The sequence below is a fragment of the Procambarus clarkii genome, chromosome 40 (genome assembly GCF_040958095.1).
Source record: "Procambarus clarkii isolate CNS0578487 chromosome 40, FALCON_Pclarkii_2.0, whole genome shotgun sequence".
Taxonomy (NCBI): Eukaryota; Metazoa; Arthropoda; class Malacostraca; order Decapoda; family Cambaridae; genus Procambarus; species Procambarus clarkii.
The window spans coordinates 30,570,175-30,593,477 of NC_091189.1; the positions used below are offsets into that span (position 1 = coordinate 30,570,175).

Consider the following 23,303-nt stretch of genomic DNA (forward strand, 5'->3'; position numbering starts at 1 on the left):
TAAGAAACTTGGAAACTTGGACAACTGTCGCGCCCTTCCAGAAGACCTGGACAAAATAAGTGTCTGGAGTGCCATTTGCCAATGGAATTTAATGTGAATAAATGCCATGTTATGAAATTTGCAATAGGAGAACACAGATCACACACAACTTACAAATTATGCAAAAAACCAACGTTGAATGTAATGAAACGCAATTTTCTGGGTGAGACCCCGGAGGCTCCCCGGAGCTATCCAGGCTGATATGCTAATGCCAGACTTTGGCATCTGTCATGTGTATGGAGTTCTGTGGGCCTACCGGGGACCACAAGCCAGAACCTGGCCCCCTCAGAAGAGGCACAAGGAGCAATGGCCTATAGAAATCCCCTTGTGGTTTGAAGCATTCTATGTCTGCAATCAACCGGGTCAGGCACCCAGAAAGGTAAGCATCCCAAAACAAACCCCTATTCTGGTGAAAATTGCTACGAAAAGCTGAACAAGGCATAGCACTCCCCAAACAGAAACGGGCAAACGAGTATGACATCACATGTCGCCGCACCGCTATCTGCGCAGCTCCCCCCCCCCCCTCCCCATGAGTGGGGAGGGGGAGCCCCAGACCCTCGTGCCAGCAATCCACCTCTCAGTTCTGAGGCTGGACATCAAAACATGCGAAAAAAACGCCGACCGTGGGGAGGGAGGGTTGCCGGGGAGCCTTCGGGTCTCGCCCAGAAAATGGCGTTTCATTACCTTCAATGCTGGTTTTCTGGGGGGGAGCCCTATGGCTCCCCGAAGCTAACTACCCACAGAGGAAAAACAGAGGGACTTACCCGGGAGGTGGTCGCTGCTCACTCCTCAACCCGAAGTCGAGACCCAAACACAAGAGAACAACTTTTCCCTGGTAAGTCTCCAAACAAGTCAGGACCTCGAGCAAGAGCGGAACTGGGGGAAAAGAGGTACACGAACCCCCACCTCGACCAGCCCTGCTGAAAGGCCTCACAGTCAAGGAAGGGCGCCACATACAGCAGAAGTCGCCGCGACCACGCCGACGCGACGAGGTCCACTTTCTGGGCGCCCAAACGTCTGGCAGAGCCAACAAAAGGAGTCGGCGTTGACCGTCCATTCCGTGGACAGGGAGAACGAAGCGAGACAGGCCGTCCGCCAAGATGACGGACACACCCTGAACGTGAACCGCCAGGAGAGCCAAACCCCGAGAACTCAGCAGACGAGTCACTTGAAGCGACCAGCGCCAAGCTACCAAGGACCGCATCAAACCCCATCAGTTCGGGCAATGAACCACTGAGGAGCAGTCCATATGGAGCCGGATTGTCAATCTGCGGGCGACCCGAATCCTCCAAAGAGCAAACCACACCACTGCGAACTCCTGTACCATGCTATGGACCCGATGGAAGGTCGGACCCCACCGCCCTTGACCGACCTGGTGAGCACTGGTCACAAAGTCCCAGCCAAGAAACGACGCATCTGTGAACATATCGAGCGAGGGCTCGAGTAGGTGCCAAGAAACTGAACACTGAAAAACCCGAAGAGGAAGCCGGCGACACAGTAGCCGACGCAAGGGACCCCGGGGGCCGAATTCAGAGATCACGAGAGAGGCGGAAGGGACGTCCCCGAAGGAACCAGAACAGCTGATGAAGCCAAACCCAACCTGGCAGGTAGACCATCATCGCAAAGTTCAGGCTCCCGCACAGACCCTCGAGCAACTACCGGGTGACCCGGGAGCCCCCGCCCCCCCTCCAGAAACACACACATGCGGGACCACAGCCGAAGGAGAAATTCCAGAGAAATTAACAAGGAAGCGGTCCGAGAGTCCCACACAAGACCCAAACAGGTCCGAACTTGGGAGGGAACCAGATGGGACTTCCTCCAGTTCACCAAGAACCTGAACCTTGCGAGCTGGGAAAGAACCAAATCCCTGGCTAGCAGACAAGAAGACCGGCTGGGAGCCCAAACCAGCCAGTTGTCAAGGTAGGCCAACACCCGAACACCTAAAAGACGCAGACGGGCCACCATGACCCGGGTAATGCATGTGAACACGTGAGGAGCCAGGTTCAACCCGAAGGGGAGACAACGTAAATAGTAACACTGGCTCCCCACAACAAAACCTAGCCAGTCCCAGAATGAACCCAGTCCAGTCCCAGAATGAACCCCGGATGAATCGAATGTGCCAATAAGCATTCCGGAAGTCCAGGGACACCATCCAAGCGCCCGACACCAACAGGAACCGAACCTGGGACAGTGTTGTCATCCAGAAGTAGGGGCAATGAACCCAGGGGTTCAGACTGGACAACTCCAGAATGAACCACAGGTCCGCACAGTCCCGAAACGGGACTGTGCGGGGAAATGGGGAAAACCGTGAAAGGGCCGGCGCCCCTTACGAGAACTCAAGCCTCGCACAGAGAGAACACCACACCGACCAGACGAAGGCAAGTCCAAAGGCAGGGCCAGTACAAAAACTGGCACCAGTGGCCTACCCCGACGAGCGGAACCCCGAGCCCTGGCACGACCCCTCTGGGAAGGCCCCACTCGGGGCCCCGGAGAACCAACAAGTAGGACATAGGACTACAACTAGCAGAGGCAGCCTGCAAATACTGCACCACTGTCGAGTCAGCAAACAGCAGGGGACAAAATGGCGAAGACATCCTAAGAGCCAGGGCCAAGGCAGATTCCAAAGAGGAGGCAAGCACCGCCTGCCGACACGCGAGCCGGAAAGCATAAAACAGCGAAACCGCATCCTGCAGGATCGGCGCAAACAGCTTCAACAGGCAGACAACGAGCGAGCTGCCGTGCTCAAGGCACCGGACCCCAGGAATGGCCCCCAGCGTTCTCACATCTTCACAAGCCAGTACGAAGACAGCTCCAGGAGGGAAGGGAAGGGAATTATCAGGAGGAAAGCGCCAAGCCATTGCGACTATATAGCTTCTTTTCTCCAGGAGGGAAAAGAAACGCAAGGGCGAAACCAAGAGGCCACGAGCTCGCAAGTCCTCGGCAACCTGCGCATCCGAAGGGGACAGAACCTGCACATAGAGCTGCACACCGCCAACATCCCAAGGAAGAACAGGGGCAAACAAGCACTCATTGAGGTGTTCAAACTCGCCCCCCCCCCCCCCACAGGAAAACCTGAACCACCGTCGAAGCCTCGTGCCACTCAAGCGTACGGGAAAGACAGAAGATATGCCAAGTCTCCAAAGCAAACACAGGACAGTCTGCCAGCCAGGACAACTCCGGAACCTCGTAATGGACCCAGTAGGGGAACGAAGACCCAAACCTGAACAAAGATGGATCCATAACAAAGGCATACTCCAGGACACGCAGGAGGTAAGTCGTAAGGGCCGCCCGCACAACGGGAGGTTGGATGCGGGAAGCCGAGAACCTCTGGAAAATTGAATCGATGCACCCGGGGGGGGGGGGGGGGGGGACATGGAACCGAACCCTGGGAGGGGCAGACACCAAATACAATTTGTACCCAGAGGGGGGAAAGAAAACCCTACTCTTTGTAACAGCAAGCCCCACTCAGAGGGCAGAAAAACCCAGGCAGGGTCCAGCGGGGCCCAAGGCTCCAAAGTCTGCCCTTTCCCCACCCCAGGGTTGAGTCATCACCCAAAGCACCGGCCTCAAAACAAAAGGCCAATGTAAACGTGAAAGCCGGATGGAAGGGGGTCCAGTGGTCAGACCCAGAGGCTTCAGCAGGGAGATCAGACTCTAATGCCTCTGTCGCCACACCGGAAGGGGCATTCCCCGAGACTGCCCGAGTCTCAAGACCATCTAAACCCTGTCCCAACTCCAAAACCCTCAGACGTTTCGGGGCCAGAAGCAGAGGGGGAGGAGGGCCCAAAATGAACCACAGCACGGGAAGGACGAGGGTGCGCAGACGGAACCAAGGTCGAAGTGACCATCACCCCCAAGTCTGGGCCTCTATAGGCAAAACAGGGCAGCCTCAGGGCATTCGGGTGAGCAACCAACCTAGCGCGCTGCAACAACCTAAGGCTCACATGCAATGCCTGCGCCGCCTGCACCCACAGAAAATCATCATTAGATTGGGTAAACTGAGTCACCAGCAAGCAACAAAACTTGCAGGACTCGGGTCGAAACAGGCAGCATAACGGAGGCAAAAACAGTGAGTCACCCTGAGACAAGGGGACCAAGCAACCCTGAAACTCGCACAAATCGAGGGGGGGACTCAGGGGCCACATCCATTGGACCCGCGCACCCCTGTGGGGTTTCCCAGAGTCCTGAGACGGAACTCACGCTCAGGGAATCCCAGGCAGAGTATAGCTAACCGGCACCCAAGACTACAACAAGCAACACTCTACAGTTGAGCCCCAGGGACGTGTACACTCATGGGGACCTAGCAGAGGGGTACCACCTGAAGAGATAACTGTACTCAGACAGGTACAATTGGGGACAACAACCAAGCAGACCCCCCCTCCCCCCCACCAGGCAACACAACAAAAATAAAACCCCGCAAGAGAACAGCGTACCCAAAAGGAACAGAGCCAGCCACTACGAATGGTGAAAATAGGCTGCGCAGTACCATGCGGCCGTTCCCAGTGCAAACTGCCTCTTATCCTAAGGTAAACAAGGGAGACAAAACACCCAAGCACCCAAAGGGCGGCCGAAAAACTGAGCAGTAAAACAGCCCAGCAGAGGCAGGACCCAAGGAACTTGTGGAAGGAGTACTGCCCCAAGCCCCAAGGGCAGTACTTACAGGGCACCTAGGGAAGGGAGCCCTAGGCGCATGCAACCCGAGTACTGTAGAATAACTCCTGGCTCACACACCCCTGGAAGACAGCCATCACACACAAGACAGTGCTGGAACAATCAATGGAGCCAGAGCACACGACCTCTGCCTCTAGCATCAGCCTCAGAACTGAGAGGTGAATTGCCGGTGTGGGAGTCTGGGGCTCCCCCTTCCCCCTCTCGGGGAGGGGGGAGCGGCGCAGTCAGCAGCGCAGCGATGTGTGATATCATACTACTCTGCTCGTTTCTGTTTGGGCAGTTCTATCCCCTTGTTCAGCTTTTCGTAGCAATTTTCACCAGAATAGGGGTTTGTTTTGGGACGCTTACCTTTCTGGGTGCCTGATCCAGTCGATGGCAGACAGAATGCTTCCAACCACACGGGGGTTTCTATAGGCCATTGCTCCTCGTGCCTCTTCTGAGGGGGCCAGGTTCTGGCTTGTGGTCCCCGGTAGAAGAACTCCATACACATAACTGATGCCAAAGTCAGACATTAGTATATCAGCCTCGATAGCTCCAGGGAGCCGTAGGGAGCCGTAGGGAGCCGTAGGGAGCCGTAGGGAGCCGTAGAGAGCCGTAGGGAGCCGTAGGGACTCCCCCCCCCAGAATATCCTTAAAAAATTCTGATAAAGAGATTTAGGGGTGATTCTAGATAGAAAACCATCACCTGAGGACCACATAAAGAACATCGCGTGAGGAGCCTATGCTACACTTTCCAATTTCAGAATTGCTTTTAATACATGGATGGTGAAATAGTAAAAAAATTGTTCACGACTTTTGTCAGACGAAAGCTGGAATATGCAGCAGTTGTGTGGTGTCCAAATCTTAAGACGCACATCAACAAACTGGAAAAGGTGCAAAGCCATGCAACTAAATGGCTCCCAGAACTGAAGGACAAGAGCTATGAGGAGAGGTCAGAGGCATTAAATTTGTCAAAACTAGACAGAAAAAAAAAAAGAGGCGATATGAGCACTATGTACAAAATAGTAACGGGAATCAACAAAATTGATAGGGAAGAATTCCCGAGACCTGGAACTTCAAGGAACAAGAGTTCGTAGATTTAAACTACTGGTAACTAAACAAAGTTGAAGAATTATAAGAAAATTCACTTTCACATCAGAGTAGTAGACAGTTGGATCGAGTTAGGTGAGAAAGTGGTGGAGGCCAAAACCATTAGTACAGTATGTAGTTTCAAAGTGTTGTATGACAAAGAGTACTGGGAAGATGGGACACCACGAGCGTAGCTCTCATCCTGTAACTACACTTCGGTAATTACTTGGGTAATTACACTCATGCATATTTTATCTATGTATCAGTCCTCCTCTCTTCCTCCTACCCTCAAATTTACATAAATACTCTTTTTGCCAGTCTACCATCCATTCACACATTTAACACTTTCGCGCTATCTGGACGCGCCGGCGCGTTCGGTTTCGTCTAACGTAAACGCATAGTGGACATAAAGTTATGTCTACTTTTAAAATATTTGTATAAAATTCAATTTTTATCCGATTTACTTTGGGTTTGTTTCAAACTGCGCGCTATGAGGCTCTCTTTCTCACCACTAGGCTGCATGGTACAATAAGTTCATGAAAGGTGTGGATAACTTCGATCAAATGGTATTTTGTCCCAAACGGGTTGCAGGTGGGTGACTTTAGCCGTTTATACTGGTAATTCTTCCCCCATATCATGTATTATATGCATATGTCTGTTTAGGGAATTTTATTCCGAACAATATACAACCAAAAATAACTGTGTGCAACAAGTATAAACTTGACAAACATAACAAAAGTAAAAATATTTCGTGTGTGTTTGACGCTCACTGATATGTTCCAGCGTTGTTTTATATTTGTCGCTATTCTAACTTACGCTTTGTTGAAATTTTTTACCTATGGGCACATAGAACATTCTATTGCGAACACATTGACATAAAAATGAATGACGTACATAGAAAATTAATGTCATGAGAGTGAAATAAGTATAAACTTTCAAAGCGCCGTGCGTCGTCCCGTCACCGATACCGGGTAACAATTTCACCACTTCCCACACTCTTGCGGGCGGGCTGCATCATTATTCTACGCTTATATTCATATCACCGTGTTGGGAATTTCATTGCGAGTCCATTTATACCAAAATTAACGCTGTAGAACAAGTGTGGAGGTGATTACAATCCCAAGAGTAAAAACATTTTGTTGCTGATGGGCGCTCACGGCGAGTCATCTACGTAGTTATTTATTTGGTGCTGGTATCCCTATATGTTTCGTGACTTATTTTACTGATGTTCTTCTAGAGAATTTTATTGCGAACACGTTGGTACCAAAATGAAATACGTAGCATGAGAACTAAGGTCAGAAGAGTAAAAAGAGTATACACATTTTTGTTTTTACGCTTAAGCGATAAAAACGCAGCGCGCACATTCGGTTGGCTGAGCGACCTTTGCGGAGAGCGCGAAAGTGTTAACATACCCAAGCCATTCAAGTACAGTACAATTTATATTTGATTGGTGGTGAACAAAAAACATTCATCGTATTGCACAAATGCAATGTGTTCTCAATATTGCTGTTTATTAACTTTTGCACTTAGCATTGCTCCGTGATATTTTCATTCCGAATTCAATCTATTCTCCCAACACCTCACATCATACACAAAAGAAATGAGTGATTTTATTACACCCTTGCCAAACTATTTCACGTAGTATTTAAAACACACAGACAATACACATAAAGGACATGAATTACCCCTTGCTTAGGGTCTTATAGGACAGTAGACTACATCCTTAGCTCACAATCAAGGGACTCAGGTTCAATCTCCGGGCAGGATAGAGGGATAGCTATATTTCCTTTCACCTGATGTTTCTGTTCACCTAACAATTATAATTAAATAGCAGGAATTAAGCAACTGTTGATTGTAGCATTCTGTAGAAGGTTAGTAATTAGCCTAGGGTGAGTCCAAGTCTAAGGACAAGAAGACTGTCCCTGGCAACGAGAACTATTATACATCAAGTTAAAACATCACGAGTAAAACACCAGATATAAATCAACAACTTACCTCAGTCGCGCTAAGGCTGAAATACCAAGTTCAGTCACTCTGATACAGTTACTGATGTCAAGGTACTCAAGAGTGTTGGAATACTGGCAACAGATCCGGTCAATGCACCAGTCATCAATGCTTGGGCACCCGGCAACACTTAGCCACTTCAAGTGATTAAGAGTACCTGTAAAACCTGAAGTAATCAGTAAATCTTATTTTTCCCACATTTTCATCAGCACATAATTATATTGACATATTAGCATTTCAATGTGTTTAACCCTTAGGCCGCTAAGGGCCTTTTGGCCTTCAACATCCACAGGCGCAACAAAAAAAAAATCCAAAACATTCTTTTGTCTTGTAAGTGTTCATTTGTGTTCCCTTACCTTACCTTGGGGTTACCTTGAGGTGCTTCCGGGGCTTAGCGTCCCCGCGGCCCGGTCGTCGACCAGGCCTCCTGGTTGCCGGACTGATCAACCAGGCTGTTGGACGCGGCTGCTCGCAGCCTGACGTATGAGTCACAGCCTGGTTGATCAGGTATCCTTTGGAGGTGCTTATCCAGTTCTCTCTTGAACACTGTGAGGGGTCGGCCAGTTATGCCCCTTATGTGTAGTGGAAGCGTGTTGAACAGTCTCGGACCTCTGATGTTGATAGAGTTCTCTCTCAAGAGTACCAGTTGCACCTCTGTTTTTCAACGGGGGTATTCTGCACATCCTGCCATGTCTTCTGGTCTCATGTGATGTTATTTCTGTGTGCAGGTTTGGGACCAGCCCCTCTAATATTTTTCACGTGTAAATTATTATGTACCTCTCCCGCCTGCGCTCAAGGGAGTACAGTTTTAGGCTCTTTAGTCGGTCCCAATAGTTTAGATGTTTTACTGAGTGGATTCTAGCATTAAAGGATCTCTGCACGCTCTCCAGGTCAGCAATTTCTCCAGCTTTGAAAGGTGCTGTCATTGTGCAGCAGTACTCTACTCTAGAGAGCACAAGCGTTTTGAAAAGTATCATCATCGGTATAGCATCTCTAGTGTGAAAAGTTCTTGTTATCCAACCTGTCATTTTTCTTGCAGTTGTGACGGCTACTTTATTGTGTTCTTTAAAGGTAAGGTCTTCCGACATGAGTACACCCAGATCTTTTACATTGCCTTTTCGTTCTATGTTATGATTTGCCTGAGTTTTGTACGTGGTTTCCGTTTTTATATTTTCATTTTTTCCATAGCGCATGAGCTGGAACTTATCTTCGTTAAACACCATATTATTTTCTGTAGCCCATAGAACGACCTGACCTACATTTGACTGGAGGTTTGCCGTGTCCTCTATGTTGCCTACTCTCATGAAGATCCTAGTGTCATCTGCAAAGGATGATACAGTGCTATAGGTTGTGTTCTTGTCTATGTCCGAAATGAGGATGAGAAAAAGTACTGGAGCAAGCACAGTACCCTGGGGGACTGAGCTCTTCACGGTTGATGGGCTGGATTTTATTTTGTTGACTATTACACATTGGGTTCTGTTGGTCAGGAAATTGTAGATCCATCTGCCTATTTTTCCGGTAATTCCTTTTGAACGCATTTTATGTGCAATAACACCATGGTCACATTTATCAAAAGCTTTTGCGAAATCTGTGTAAATTACATCCGCGTTATGTTTGTCTTCCATAGCATCTAATGCCATATCATAGTGGTCCAGCAACTGCGACAGGCAAGAGCGCCCTGTTCTGAAACCATGTTGTCCGGGGTTATGGAGTTGCTGCGATTCCATGTATTTTGTGATTTTACTTCTTAGCACTCTCTCAAAAATTTTTATGATGTGCGATGTTAGTGCTATCGGTCTGTAATTTTTTGCCTCTGCCTTATTTCCTCCTTTATGAAGTGGTGCTATCTCTGCTGTTTTTAGTATATCAGGAATAATGCCAGTATCTAGGCTTTGTCTCCACAGAATGTGGAGGGCCTGCGATAGTGGTTTTTTACAGTTCTTTATGAATATGGAGTTTCAAGAATCCGGGCCTGGTGCAGAGTGCATAGGCATACTGTTTATGGCTTCTTCAAAATCCAGTGGGGATAGGGTGACGTCTGATATATGATTTGATGTTGGTATCGTATCCATGAAAAATTCATTTGGGTTATCAACCTTTAGTGTGTTTAATGGCTCTGATCCCTGATCACAGAAAAAATAAAAAATAAATCGTTGGTGGCATATTTTGGACGCAATAGGACGGGGAAGTCTGGCCAAAAAACCAGCGTTGAATGTAATGAAACGCCATTTTCTGGGTGAGTCCCGGAGGCTCCCCGGAGCTATCCATGGCTGATATGGATACCCTAACTTATTTGCATCAGGCGATGTGGGTGGAGTTCTAGGCCTACCGGGGACCACGAGCCAGAACCTGGCCCCCTCAGAGAGGCACGGGGAGCAATGGCCTATAGAAATGCACATGTGATTTGGAGCATTCTATATCTGACATCAACCAGGACAGGCACCCAGAAAGGTAAGCGCCACAAAACAAACCCCTATTCTGGTTAACAACAAAAATCGACAAACGAGTGGACAGAACTCTCCCAGGAAAACGAACTAACAAGCATCACGTCACACGAGCCGCGCCGCATGTCTGCGCAGCTCCCCCCTCCCCGGGAGGGGGAAGGGGGAGCCCCAGACCCCCAGTTCTGAGGCTGGATATCAAAACCGCGAAAAAACCCGCCGACCAGAGGGCGGGAGGGTCCCGGGGAGCCTCTGGGACTCACCCAGAAAATGGCATTTCATTACATTCAACGCTGGTTTTCTGGGGGGAGCCCCTATGGCTCCCCGGAGCTACTTCACCAAAGACTACCTAAGAAAACAAGGGGACAGACCCGGGAGGCGGTCGGTGAACCACTCCTCAACACGAAGACGAGACAACAACCCAAGGACCCCTCCGGAAAGCAGCAGGCACATCATTCGCCAGAAAAAAGGGAGAACGGCCGCAGATGAAGAAACCTATGACCACGACCATAGGAGCCAAAAACCATTGCGCCTGAGAAGAGCATGAAGCTCTGCCACACGACCCCCAGAGGCCAATGCCAACATAAAAATAAAGCCGAGGCAAAGCAAACCTGACCCCAAGGAGCCACAACCACCAAGGAGAAGAAAAACAGGAGAGCACCCTGTCCAAAGACCACCACGACACAGGCAGTGCATAAGCAGGCCGGAGGTGAAACAACGCACGATACAGCCTACGAAACGGCGCAGAAGGAATATCGATACCGAAAGCTAGCAGCAGAAACCAAGGTGCCAGACCCAGGAACGGCCCCAAGCGCCTCTACAACCTCCACAAGCCAATCCTATGACAGCCCCAGAAGGGAAAAGAAAAATGCAGAACCAAAACGAAAATGCCACAAGCGTGCAAGTCCACCGCCACAAGTGCAGCTGACAGGGAAGGAACCTGCATAAGGAGCCGCCCAGCACCAACATCCCGCAGAAGGGCAGGAGCGAAAAGACTCATTAAGAGGAGCAAAATCGCCCCCGGGAAAACGAGTAGCGCCGAGACAGCGCGAAGAGAAGAGATTAGCACAAAAGAACAAGAAGGCCAAACACCCAGAAGCTGCCGGGAAGAGGACCCACAAGCCCTAGAAAGGACCGGAGGGAAGCTCAACCGAATGACGACAGACGTACCAGAAAACGGGAAGGAGCAAAACCGTCCCGAACCTTCGAGAACAAAAAGAAGCAGACACAAAGGACGAAGGCACAAAAACCCCGTCACACCCGAGCCCAAAAGTCATGCAGAAACCCCAAGAAGATGGGGACATGACGGAGAAGGCCCGTCCCGGAGAAAAAGGGGCAAAGACTATAGAAAAGCACCCACCGACAGGACGGAAACAACGGGCACAATGGACAAGGAAACCGAGCCCAGGGAGGGGCCGACGCCCACAAAGCCGACGCCCACAAAGCACATGCGGAGAGGGGAACGGAAAAACCCCACACCACAAAACTGCAAGCCCCGCCCAGGGGGGTAGAAACACCCCGGCGGGGACCAACGGGGCCTGAGGCCCCTCACGTTAGCCCCAACCCCAGCCCCGGGAATCCACCCTGCAGGCCCCGGGGCCGAGCTGTCCCTTCAAAGCCCCAGTGTCAAGAAAAACCCCGGGGCAGCCGTGAAAAACACGAAAGAAGGGAGCCCACTAGGCTCTGGAACTTGAACCGAAACCGGAGGATAGGTGAGGGGCGAGACGAAGACCCCAAGCACATCCCCAGCCATCACAATGAGGCGAGGACAAGACCGAGAATCCAAGGAACATGGAAAAACCAGGCCCGGTACAGCAAGACCGGCAAGGAAGGAGAGCCCCAGAGGGAACACGGAAGGGCCGGACATAACGCCACAACCAACCCCGACATGCAGCTGCAGTACCAAAGCCGCAGCAAAATGTCACTACACTCCCCGAGGAAGCGACAGAAGATAGATAAATCGTACACGAGTGGCACACAAGGGGACACAGGCGGAAACCAAGCACCCAACTGAGCCAAGGACGGTGGAAGAAACGTGTGCAGTGTAACAGGCAAACAAAGGAACACATTAGGCAGCCCAACATGGGCTGACCCCATACACAGCCCCAAGAGCAGAGACGAGAGCGCCCAAGAAGCACAGAATCCGCCCGACAGGCAAACGACAGGGGAGAGGCAGAACCAAAGAGCCAGAACCCAACCTGCAAGCACAAGGAGGCGAACACAAAACCTCCGACACAGGAAAACGTACTACCAAACAGGAACCCCCACCGTTGCACTGCGGAACAAGGTGGAGGCGGGGCCCCGAACTCTAGCAAGGTTAGACAAGCATAGGAGAGGGGCAAGAGGAGTACAGGCAGGAGTCGCCTCGGTAGGGCCAAGAGGCCACCCGCAGACACCCGTGAACCGAGGAAGGAATCAGGTGGAGAGAACAAGAGCTGCCCAGTATGGGCTAATAGCCCTGCAGTAGGCACCTCGGGTGATACGGTCCACGTTCTCAAGTACGTATGTACACCCATTCCTACTCCCAAAAACAAAAACAGCGTCAGGACGAAGGAGACGCCAAACCGCACCAACGCACCTGCAGAACATAGGCGCTGAAGGGCCATGACGCAAGCTTTCGAGTCCGTATCTGCCGGAGGCGGCCAGGGCGCCCATGCTGGAGAGGAGGGGAGCGGCGAAGGAGGCTCCCCACCCTAGAATGCAGGGAAAAACCTTGTGACTTCCCCACAGCGGCACCCCAGAACACCCCCAAAGCAACGGGGCACAGATTGGATTAAGAAAAGAGCGAGAGGCGAAGCCTTCCCGAGAGAAAATGGATGCAGAACACGTGTGCACACCGCCCGGAACCAAAACAAACTCCCATGGCGCATGCGCAGGACGCGAAAGTAGCCCAACAAGGCGAGAAGTAGCCCAACCAGGCGAGAAGTAGCCCAACCAGGCGAGAAGGAGCCCAACCAGGCGAGAAGGAGCCCAACCAGGCGAGAAGGAGCCCAACCAGGCGAGAAGGAGCCCAACCAGGCGAGAAGGAGCCCAACCAGGCGAGAAGGAGCCCAACCAGGCGAGAAGGAGCCCAACCAGGCGAGAAGGAGCCCAACCAGGCGAGAAGGAGCCCAACCAGGCGAGAAGGAGCCCAACCAGGCGAGAAGTAGCCCAACCAGGCGAGAAGTAGCCCAACCAGGCGAGAAGTAGCCCAACCAGGCGAGAAGTAGCCCAACCAGGCGAGAAGGAGCCCAACCAGGCGAGAAGGAGCCCAACCAGGCGAGAAGGAGCCCAACCAGGCGAGAAGGAGCCCAACCAGGCGAGAAGGAGCCCAACCAGGCGAGAAGGAGCCCAACCAGGCGAGAAGGAGCCCAACCAGGCGAGAAGGAGCCCAACCAGGCGAGAAGGAGCCCAACCAGGCGAGAAGGAGCCCAACCAGGCGAGAAGGAGCCCAACCAGGCAAGAAGGAGCCCAACCAGGCGAGAAGGAGCCCAACCAGGCGAGAAGGAGCCCAACCAGGCGAGAAGGAGCCCAACCAGGCGAGAAGGAGCCCAACCAGGCGAGAAGGAGCCCAACCAGGCGAGAAGGAGCCCAACCAGGCGAGAAGGAGCCCAACCAGGCGAGAAGGAGCCCAACCAGGCGAGAAGGAGCCCAACCAGGCGAGAAGGAGCCCAACCAGGCGAGAAGGAGCCCAACCAGGCGAGAAGGAGCCCAACCAGGCGAGAAGGAGCCCAACCAGGCGAGAAGGAGCCCAACCCGGCGAGAAGTAGCCCAACCAGGCGAGAAGTAGCCCAACCAGGCAAAAAGTAGCCCAACCAGGCGAGAAGTAGCCCAACCAGGCGAGAAGTAGCCCAACAAGGCGAGAAGTAGCCCAACAAGGCGAGAAGTAGCCCAACAAGGCGAGAAGTAGCCCAACAAGGCGAGAAGTAGCCCAACAAGGCGAGAAGTAGCCCAACAAGGCGAGAAGTAGCCCAACAAGGCGAGAAGTAGCCCAACAAGGCGAGAAGTAGCCCAACAAGGCGAGAAGTAGCCCAACAAGGCGAGAAGTAGCCCAACAAGGCGAGAGGTAGCCCAACCGGCTACAAGGAGCCCAACAAGGCGAGAGGTAGCCGAACCGGCGACAAGCAGCCCAACTGGCGACAGTAGCCCAAACTGCCACAAGGAGCGCAAACGGCGACAAAGGAGCCCAAACGTGTACAAAAGAGCCCAAACGGCTACAAGGAGCCCAAACGGCTACAAAGAGCTCAACCTGTCCAGAACAGAAGGAACCAGTATGGAGGCAAACTCCGGGACACGCAGAAGGTAAGCCGCAAAGGCCAACCGCACCGCAGGCGAAGAGATGCGGTTAGCCGAAAACCTCCGGAAGATGGAACCGAAGAAACCACAGGGACACGGAACCGAACCCGGGGAGGAGCAGAACCCAAGCCCAAATCATACGCAGAGGGGGAAAGAAAACCCCACTCCTCGCATCAGTAAGCCCCGCTCAGAAGGACAGAAATTCAGGCAGGGCGCAATGGAGCCCATGGCCCCCAAGCCGCTCCTCCCCAACCCCAGGAGCCTCTACACCAGGCCCCAGGGCTGAGTCGACCTCCAAAGCCCCGGCCCCACAAGAAAAAGCCGGGGCAGCCGAGAGAGCTAAAAGAGAAGGGGCCCACTGGTCAGACCCCGGAGCATCGGCTGGAGGAACAGACTCGAATGCCTCCGCAGCTACCCCGGACAGGGCAACCCCGAAACTGCCCAAGTCTCAGAACCTCTAACCCCGCCCCGACCCCGAAGCCTGCAGATGCATAGGGGACGGAAGCAGGAGGGGGAGCGTGGAAGAACCAAGGCCGAAGCGACCAAAACACCCAAGTCTGGGTCCCTACACAAGCGGGGCAGCATCAGGGCATCCGGGGAAGCGACAAACCTGAGCGCGTTGCAACATCCTACCCTGCAACGCGCGAGCTGCCTGCACCCATGGGAATTCATCAGCAGACTAGGTGAATGGAGTCACGAACAAGCAACAAAGCTCGCAGAACTCAGGGTCGAATGTGTCACCGACCCAACAGGCAGCATGACGGAGGCAAAAACAAGGAGAGTCACCCTGAGACAAAGGGACAGAGCAACCCTCAACTCGCACAAACCGAGAGGGGACGCGAGGGTCTCCACTAACGGACCTGAGAGCCCCCGGGGGGTTTCCCAGGGCCCCTAGACTGGGTCTGCTAAGGGTTATCCCAGGCAGGGTACTGCTAACCGGTGCCCCAAGCTACCAAGTAAACTGCTAAAGACGAACCCACGGGACAAGTCCACTCGCGAGGGCGAAGCAGGGGGTGCCACCACACAAACGAACCTAATATAAGGAAGGGGGGGGGAACACAAGGCAGATCTCCCTACCAGGCAAAAACAAATATAAAAGAAAAACCACACAAGTGGACAACGTACCCAGAGGGAACAGAGCTGGCCGCTGTCATAGGTGAAAACTAGCTACGCAGTACCCTGCGCCCCACCAGTGCTATAACTACCACTTACCCCAAGGAAAACAAGGGAGGAAAAACCCCCATACCCTCGGGGCGGCGAAACGCCAAGCAGCGAAAAGCCAACAGAGGTAGACCCAAGGCGACTTGTGGAAGGCAACCCCAAGCCCCAAGGGCGGTACTTACAGGGCACTCAGGGAAGGTGACCCTAAGCACATGCAGCCAAAGTACCTGAGAATACTACTCCCAGCTCACACGACCACCGTAAGAGCAGCACTGCAAACAAGTCACAGCACTGAGACAAGACCGGAGTTGGAGCCACACGACCGTGCATGATCCCATCAGCCGTGGAACTGAGGCGGGGATCGCCGGCGTGGGGGTCTGGGGCTCCCCCTTCCCCCTCCCGGGGAGGGGGGAGCTGCGCAGACATGCGGCGCGGCTCGTGTGATGTCATGCTTGTTAGTTCGTTTTCCTGGGGGAGTTCTGTCCACTCGTTTGTCGATTTTTGTTGTTAACCAGAATAGGGGTTTGTTTTGTGGCGCTTACCTTTCTGGGTGCCTGTCCCAGTCGATGGCAGATATAGAATGCTCCAAATCACATGTGCATTTCTATGGGCCATTGCTCCCCGTGCCTTTCTGAGGGGGCCAGGTTCTGGCTCGTGGTCGCCGGTAGGCCTAGAACTCCACCCACATCGCCTGATGAAAAATAGTTAGGGTATCCATATCAGCCATGGATAGCTCCGGGGAGCTGACTGGGCTCCCCCCAGAAAAAGAGGCGTTGACAGAGCAGGCGCCAGACGAGGTCTACTCTTCCCCAGCTGTCGGGCGGGAGTTGCCACAAAGATATTATTACCTAATTATTCAATGTCTCTGATTGATTTTTCTTTGTTTTTGCAGTAATATTATTCAAGTATGTATTGTGATATTTTGATATAATAAAATGTGTGAACCATCGCTGTACTCAAAATTATGGTGTGCATATTAATGATTCAATTATTATGTTCATAAAACAATAAACATGTAGTTTTACAGTTATTACACAAAATACACTGGTTATATATAAGTAGCTGCATGTTTTGTTCACCATAACGAACCACTAAGTTGGTATTGTGAGTCAAAAAGCAACGAAGAGTGGCCAGCACTCACCAGCCAGTCACCCACTGGCTGCCCTCCCTCCCTCACATGCCAATATACTCCTCCCACCATACTGTTTTAGCTTTTATTCACTATACACAGACGTTATATATAAGTATCTACATGTTTTGTTCACCATAACTGTACATCTAAGCTTGTATGGTGAGTTCAGGCGCTAAGAGACGTAGCTACACACACACACAGCTGACGGCTGCCGCCCTCGCTGGTTCAAGGCCAGACACACTAATATTTCTCCTCCAACAATACTGTTTGTGGTGTTATTACACTATATATACACATTATATATAAGTATCTACATGTTTTATTCACCATACCTGTACAAATAAGTTGGTATGGTGCCCAAAGACCATAGTGGCCATCAGTAAACAACATGATATGTCATGCAGACGATGCACCTCCCTCACCAAAATGGTGGCTCCCAACATACTCCTATTGCTGTTATTACACTCTATACACACATTATATATAAGTATCTACATTTATGTTCACCATAGCGAACCACTAAGCTGGTATGGTAAGTCCAGTCAATAAAAGGTGGCCATGCAGAGTCAGAAGATGACGCCACCTCCCTCCCTCCCTCAGCATCACTCCTCCCACCATGGAGCACAGCACTAAATATAACAACAATCCTGCTATTATCAGAATCCTGGTCAGTTTTATCACAGTCAGGGGTCTTCTGTAATACTATCACCACTAAATAATAGCATGTACACATATATTTTGACATTTTTAGGCGATGCTGCGGTCACAAGCTAAACAGCGATGCTGTGAGCTCATGCTGCGTGCTTCAGCCTTGGTAGCTCACTCAGTACTGAGGCTCTCACACCCGGGAATGTTGCCCACGATTTTTTTTCTAGGTGGTATCTGGTAACTATCGGTCGTGGCTGGACTATAGCTGCCCCTATCCCTCGTGGGGCATTTAAAATCTTGCACTAGAGCCTCAATCGTCTATATATGTATTGCGCAGTTTCGGTAAACTTACTCCCATCGTCTGTACAGTATATGTTTTGCGCGGTCTAAGGGTTAAGCATCATCGGTAATTTCCTGTAGACGTTCTAGTGATCCTATAACGCATCATCCAATCTCAGAGTTTCCAAAAATCACTTCCTTAATTTTAACCATTCTACTGTATTTGCATTTTCATGATGAAACTTTTGAAATACATTAGCACATAGTAGGCAGCGCTTATCAGGGGACCAACCAAAGCATAGGGAGACCAGCCAGAGGTCACTCAGCTAAGCACCCGATCACTCAATATGATCATTTCTATGCCTTATACACACTTACACTCATGGAAAAGACAAGACAGGGAGAGTAAAGCTGATGGACACAACAGACAAACACTTCTTCAGGCCACATATCACAGAACCAATTACCAGATAAGAAAAGGATCCACAAGTAATACTAGACTGGCTGTTTACCCAAAATAAGTCAGATGTTTAGATAAGAGCATAAGGTGCCTCTAGATGACAACCCCTGCATCTTTGTGTTTTGAGTATAGTGGAGATAAGGTAGAGGGTCAGACCAAGGCACATGTTGAGGAAGGCAAGATACTACAGATGGTGAGGGGTTTATCTGCAAGCAGGCAATGGAAAAGAATGAGAAGGGAACACAAATGAGCTGGTGGAATTCATAGCCAGGAAACATGCAGATACCAGGTAGCAGAAAGGCGGAGTCCAAGGAAAAGGTTTCGAGGAAGGGAGTCTGCTGGGTCGACTCAGAAGCCTCAGTGAGAAAGCGGGGTTCAACCACTCCGCACCCGCAATGGTAAAGGCAGTCCCTCAGAGTCACCCGAGCCTCGTCCCGAGCTAAACCTCGCCCTGACACCCCGACTTTCTGAAATATTAAAAAGTTTTCTTTTGCAGACAAAGTGGTAGATGGTTGGAACAAGCTAAGTGAGGTGGTGGTGGAGGCCAAAACTATCAGTAGTTTCAAGCATTATATGACAAAGAGGAAGACGGAACACCACGAGTGTAGCACTCATCCTGTAATCACACTTAGGTAATTACACAAAGGTAGGAACAGCCATCAAGGCAAAAATCCATTTGAGAAATCGTGGCCCGAGTCGATGTCCGACCCCAGAGCACATCGGTCAAGAACTGATTTGCCGGGCCAGCTTTCCCCCCCCCCTCCCCTGGAGGGGTAGTGCTAATGAACGGGGGACCAATTGGACAATGTGTTGCTTGTTTGTTTTCTTTCTGGTGGGAGTTCTTTTGAATCTCTATCTTGCAGTTTTCAACCAGACAGTGGTCTATTTTGATTCATTTACCTTTCTGGGTGCTTTTCCCGGTAGATGGCAAAATATGAGATTCATTAAATGTAAAGTGTTCATAAGCCATTGCTCTCTGAACCTCTCTGAGGAACTAATATAGCACTATATCAGTATGGATAGCTTCAGGGAGACAAAAGGGATCCATGCAGAAAAGAAGTGATATAGAAGCATCAGTAATGAAATTCTGTAAGAAGGTTTTGAATGGTTTTGACAACAAAATCTCAGCTGTAACCTATGTGGTTATGCAATACTGTCACTTAAGCTCAATACTTTATGTATTAAAAACAGTGTCCTTAACTGGCTTGAGAGATACTTAACACTTTCGCCCGGGCATGACGCAGCATTGCGTCATCCGTTTACTGTCGGTAATGACGGGCATGACGCAGCATTGCGTCATCCACTTTAAATAATCGCCAAAAATCAGGTTTTTATCCGATTTTTTGGGGACTGGTTTTAAAATGCGCGCTGATGTCTTCCCATTTTCTTTGTTGTGCCTCGTGGCCCGCAGGCGGCTCGGCACATGCCGTCGGCCCATTGTTTTCGCTCCACTGTTGTGACCGGTGTCGCCTCCCCTCGCATCTCAAACGTGTGAACATTTCGGCTATTTTCCGTGGCTATATTTCTTACTGCGGCTTTAGAAACTATCTACGCTTACTCCACGATGGATAGTGATCATGAACAAGGCCCTTACAGGAAGAAAATTGCGAAAGAAAGGCTTGAAAAGGGCGGGAATTGGGAGTGTAGCTGGAAGGCGTCTGAGCGCTCACTCGCAGCTAATGCGTGGCCCGTCTTCAACTCGTCGGCGGTTGGAGCGTGGACCAGGTTTTTTATTTTATATGCTAATGTTCCTCTAGAGAATTCTATTGCAAACCCATTGAGACCAAAATGAAAGACCTAGGACGAAAATTGAGGTGACCAGAGTGAAAATAGTGAAAACATTTTATCGCGTTTGCACGCTCCTGGGTAACTCGTTCGCACTTTCTCTGTTTGCTGCGGGTACTGTAACCCCGCGATTATCCGGGATTCGAACATCCGAAAAACGACCTTATACGGCCAAAATCGTGAACGGATAAAGTTATCACAATATCCGGCCAAAATAGCCACAGGGACCGGATTAAAGCAGGTTTTCTGCAGAAATTACACTATCCGGTCAGTCCCCCGGATAATCGTGCCTTTGTCCGTATATGAAAACATGAGGCGGGCCATACGGTATTAATCCCGTCTGCCCGAGACTCGAGGCGCATGGTGTAGGTGGGGGTGGGGTGGGTGGGTGGTGTTGGGAGGGTGGGAGGGGTGCGTCAGGAGGGACTACCTGGGTACAGGAATTACCATTAATTTTAGAACAATTAATCATAGCCAAAAACAAATAAAATAACTACTAGTAATTATGTAATAACAAATAAATAAGTTTCCTAAAAGCATTGTGCACAGGCTGAAGTTTCCTTCAAAAATATTGTGAATTTTTTTCCTCCTGGCAGCCTACGTAACGCTATGGCTGCCCCAAGTGGACCTGTCCAACACTGGTCAACCCATGTGCGTCCGTCCCTCGTGTTATACACAGTGCTGCGCCATTAGTGAAATATTTTTTTAAATAACTTTTTTATTTTCATAGTAACTTTGAACATTTTTGGCCAAGACTATGTCTGGTAGCAGCATCAATCGTTCTGGAGGTGTTAAGAGGAAGAAAGTTGTCCTAACAATAAAAGACAAGTCACAGTTATACACCTCAACCAGTGCGGCCTCACAGTGTTGCGCCATTAGTGAAATATTTTTTTAAATAACTTTCTTAATTTTCATAGTAATTTTGAACATTTTTTGCCAAGAATATGTCTGGCAGCAGCATCAATCATTCTGGAAGTGTTAAGAGGAAGAAGATTGTCCTAGCAATTAAAGACAAGTTACGTGTTGTTCAAACAGTGAGGCGTCACAGGCAGCCAAGCGCCTTCAACAAGTGAGGCGCCACAGGCAAGCCAAGCTCCTTCAACAAGTGAGGCATTATAGGCAAACCAAGCGCTTTCAACAAGTGAGGCGCCACAGGCAAGCCAAGCGCTTTCAACAAGTGAGGCGCAAGCAAGCGCCTTTAACAAGTGAGGCGTCACAGGCAAGCCAAGCGCCTTCAACAAGTGAGGGCATGCAAGCGCTTCAACAAGTGAGGTGCAAGCAAGCACCTTCAACAAGTGAGGCCTCACAGGCAACCCAAATGCCCTCAACCAGTGAGGCTTCAGCAGCTGGCAGTCAAAACTAACTTAGCTTAATGAACTGTACAGTAATTTTAAGTGTTAATTTTAGTGTTGTGTTAGTATAGGTTACGTAAATTGTTAAGAATTTTTAACTTCAAGATGTGTGGCATCAATCAAGAAGACGAACACCAACAAGGTAAGTTGAGGTTTCTAGTTGAATATTTAATAATTGTATGTGGCAAGGCAATTCAAATTATGTTGTTTGTAGTATAAAAATAGTTGGAAATGGTCACTTTTGGACTCGTAGGTGAAAAAGTACCATTATCCGAAAAATGTGATAATCCGGCTGGGGGTCCTTCCCATATAGTCCGGATGATCGAGTGGAGACAGTAATTAGCTGGGCTTTTGGAGTTTATATGCATTTAGTGCTGTAGAGAATTCTATTGCGAACACAATGATACCAAATTTAATCTCGTAGGACGAGAATTAAGGTGACAAAGTTGAAGAGAGTATACACTTTTCAGAATTTACGCGCGCTCCCGTGAAACCATGGGACCCAAATCGCACAGTTGAGGGGTGGCGAGCGGGGTACGCCAAAGTGTTAAAATACAGAAGGCAATTTGTATCCCTCAGTAATGTTATCTCAACAATTCAAATCTTTAATATTAGAATACCACAAAGGTCAATTCCAGGACCTATTTTTTCATACTGTACATTAATGATATTTGCAAAGATTTATTGTATTCTAGATTTATTGTACAGTACAGTATTCTAGTTTTACCTAAACTAAGTTTTAATATATCAAATTTTACTTACACATGGACTCTAGTCCTTCATACTTGAGGTCCACTCCAGTTGCATCAATTGCCTCGACAAAAACATTTGGGGAATAATGACTAGCCAGTTCATAATCCCCATTTTCATCCTGCTGAGTCCAGACTTCCGAGCCTTGAAAACGAACCTTGCCTTCTCGGTGCACCAAGAAGTGTGCAGCTGCTAAATCAAATCCAAGCACAGCAATCCGTTCACGACTTATACTGTGGAAAGATTTATCAATAGCTGTATATAAAAGTTTGATGGTGTGAACAGTTTCAGTCATGGATGTAAAAATTATATAATCAGATATATTGTGACTGTAACCTTCAAGAGAGGTATTCCTAGGTCATGGTATCTCAGAATACAGCAAGATGTCAGCCAAGTCACTTCAATATCACTCCTCATGCAGAATAAATTTGTTCAAAATTTTACCAATAGACCATTAATAGGAAAAGGAGACTAAAAATACACTACAGTATCTATATTCAAATGGGAAAGATCTCTAAAATGTTTATTCATCTCATTTATTAAACCTCCTTCAAGAAATACTCAGCTTCAAAGAGACCCCCAAATAATGCTGCTCTGCTTACTGCTAGTTAGCTGCCTAGTCACTAACTCATACTGCTACTGTACCAGATTTTTTATTGTTACCCCCATGTAGTGGCTAGTTTATTGTGCACCCCATACTCATTCTGTGAGCAGTAGCACAAAAATGATTACAGAGAGCATAAAATGTCTTAACACATTCGTCCGGGAACAACGCAGCATTGCGTCATTTTTTTAGTAGACGCGATCCCGGGAACGACTCAGCATTGCGTCATTTTCGGCAGCAGATTGGCGGCGGCTTCGGGAGGGGCGCACAATGGTTTTGGATATTATATGCATATACTCTTGTAGGGAATTTCATTGCGGATACATTGATACCAAAATCAATGTAAGACAAAATCAAAAAAGACCTAGGACCAGAATTGAGGTAACAAAGTTGAAAACAGTATACCATTTTATTAGCGCTCACTGGGATTATGCTCCGTCACTTTCTCTGTTTGCTGTGGGTGGTATGCCTGGCTTTTGGACTTTATATTTGCATATACTCCTGTAGGGAATTTTATTGCGAACACAATGTTACCAAAACGAAAGACCTAGGACGGGAATTGAGGTGACAAACGTGAAAGGAGTGTACACATTTTATCGCTCTTATGCGCTCCCGGGTAACACGCACACTCACT

At 49.5% G+C, this 23,303-nt stretch overlaps 1 protein-coding gene across 3 annotated transcripts in view; it reads right to left on the bottom strand.

The window, feature by feature from the left end:
• Positions 1 to 23,303, bottom strand: part of LOC123757992 (distal membrane-arm assembly complex protein 2) — a 57,860-nt gene that overhangs the window by 6,964 nt on the left and 27,593 nt on the right. For 2 of the 3 annotated variants that reach the window (XM_045742077.2, XM_045742076.2), the window contains 2 exons: positions 22,078 to 22,298; positions 7,774 to 7,948 (listed from right to left, as the gene is read on the bottom strand). In XM_045742077.2, the coding sequence (XP_045598033.1) occupies positions 7,774 to 7,948; positions 22,078 to 22,298 (396 nt within the window). The remainder of the gene's footprint in view (positions 1 to 7,773; positions 7,949 to 22,077; positions 22,299 to 23,303) is intronic. The other variant, XM_069338937.1, reaches the window with a different exon arrangement.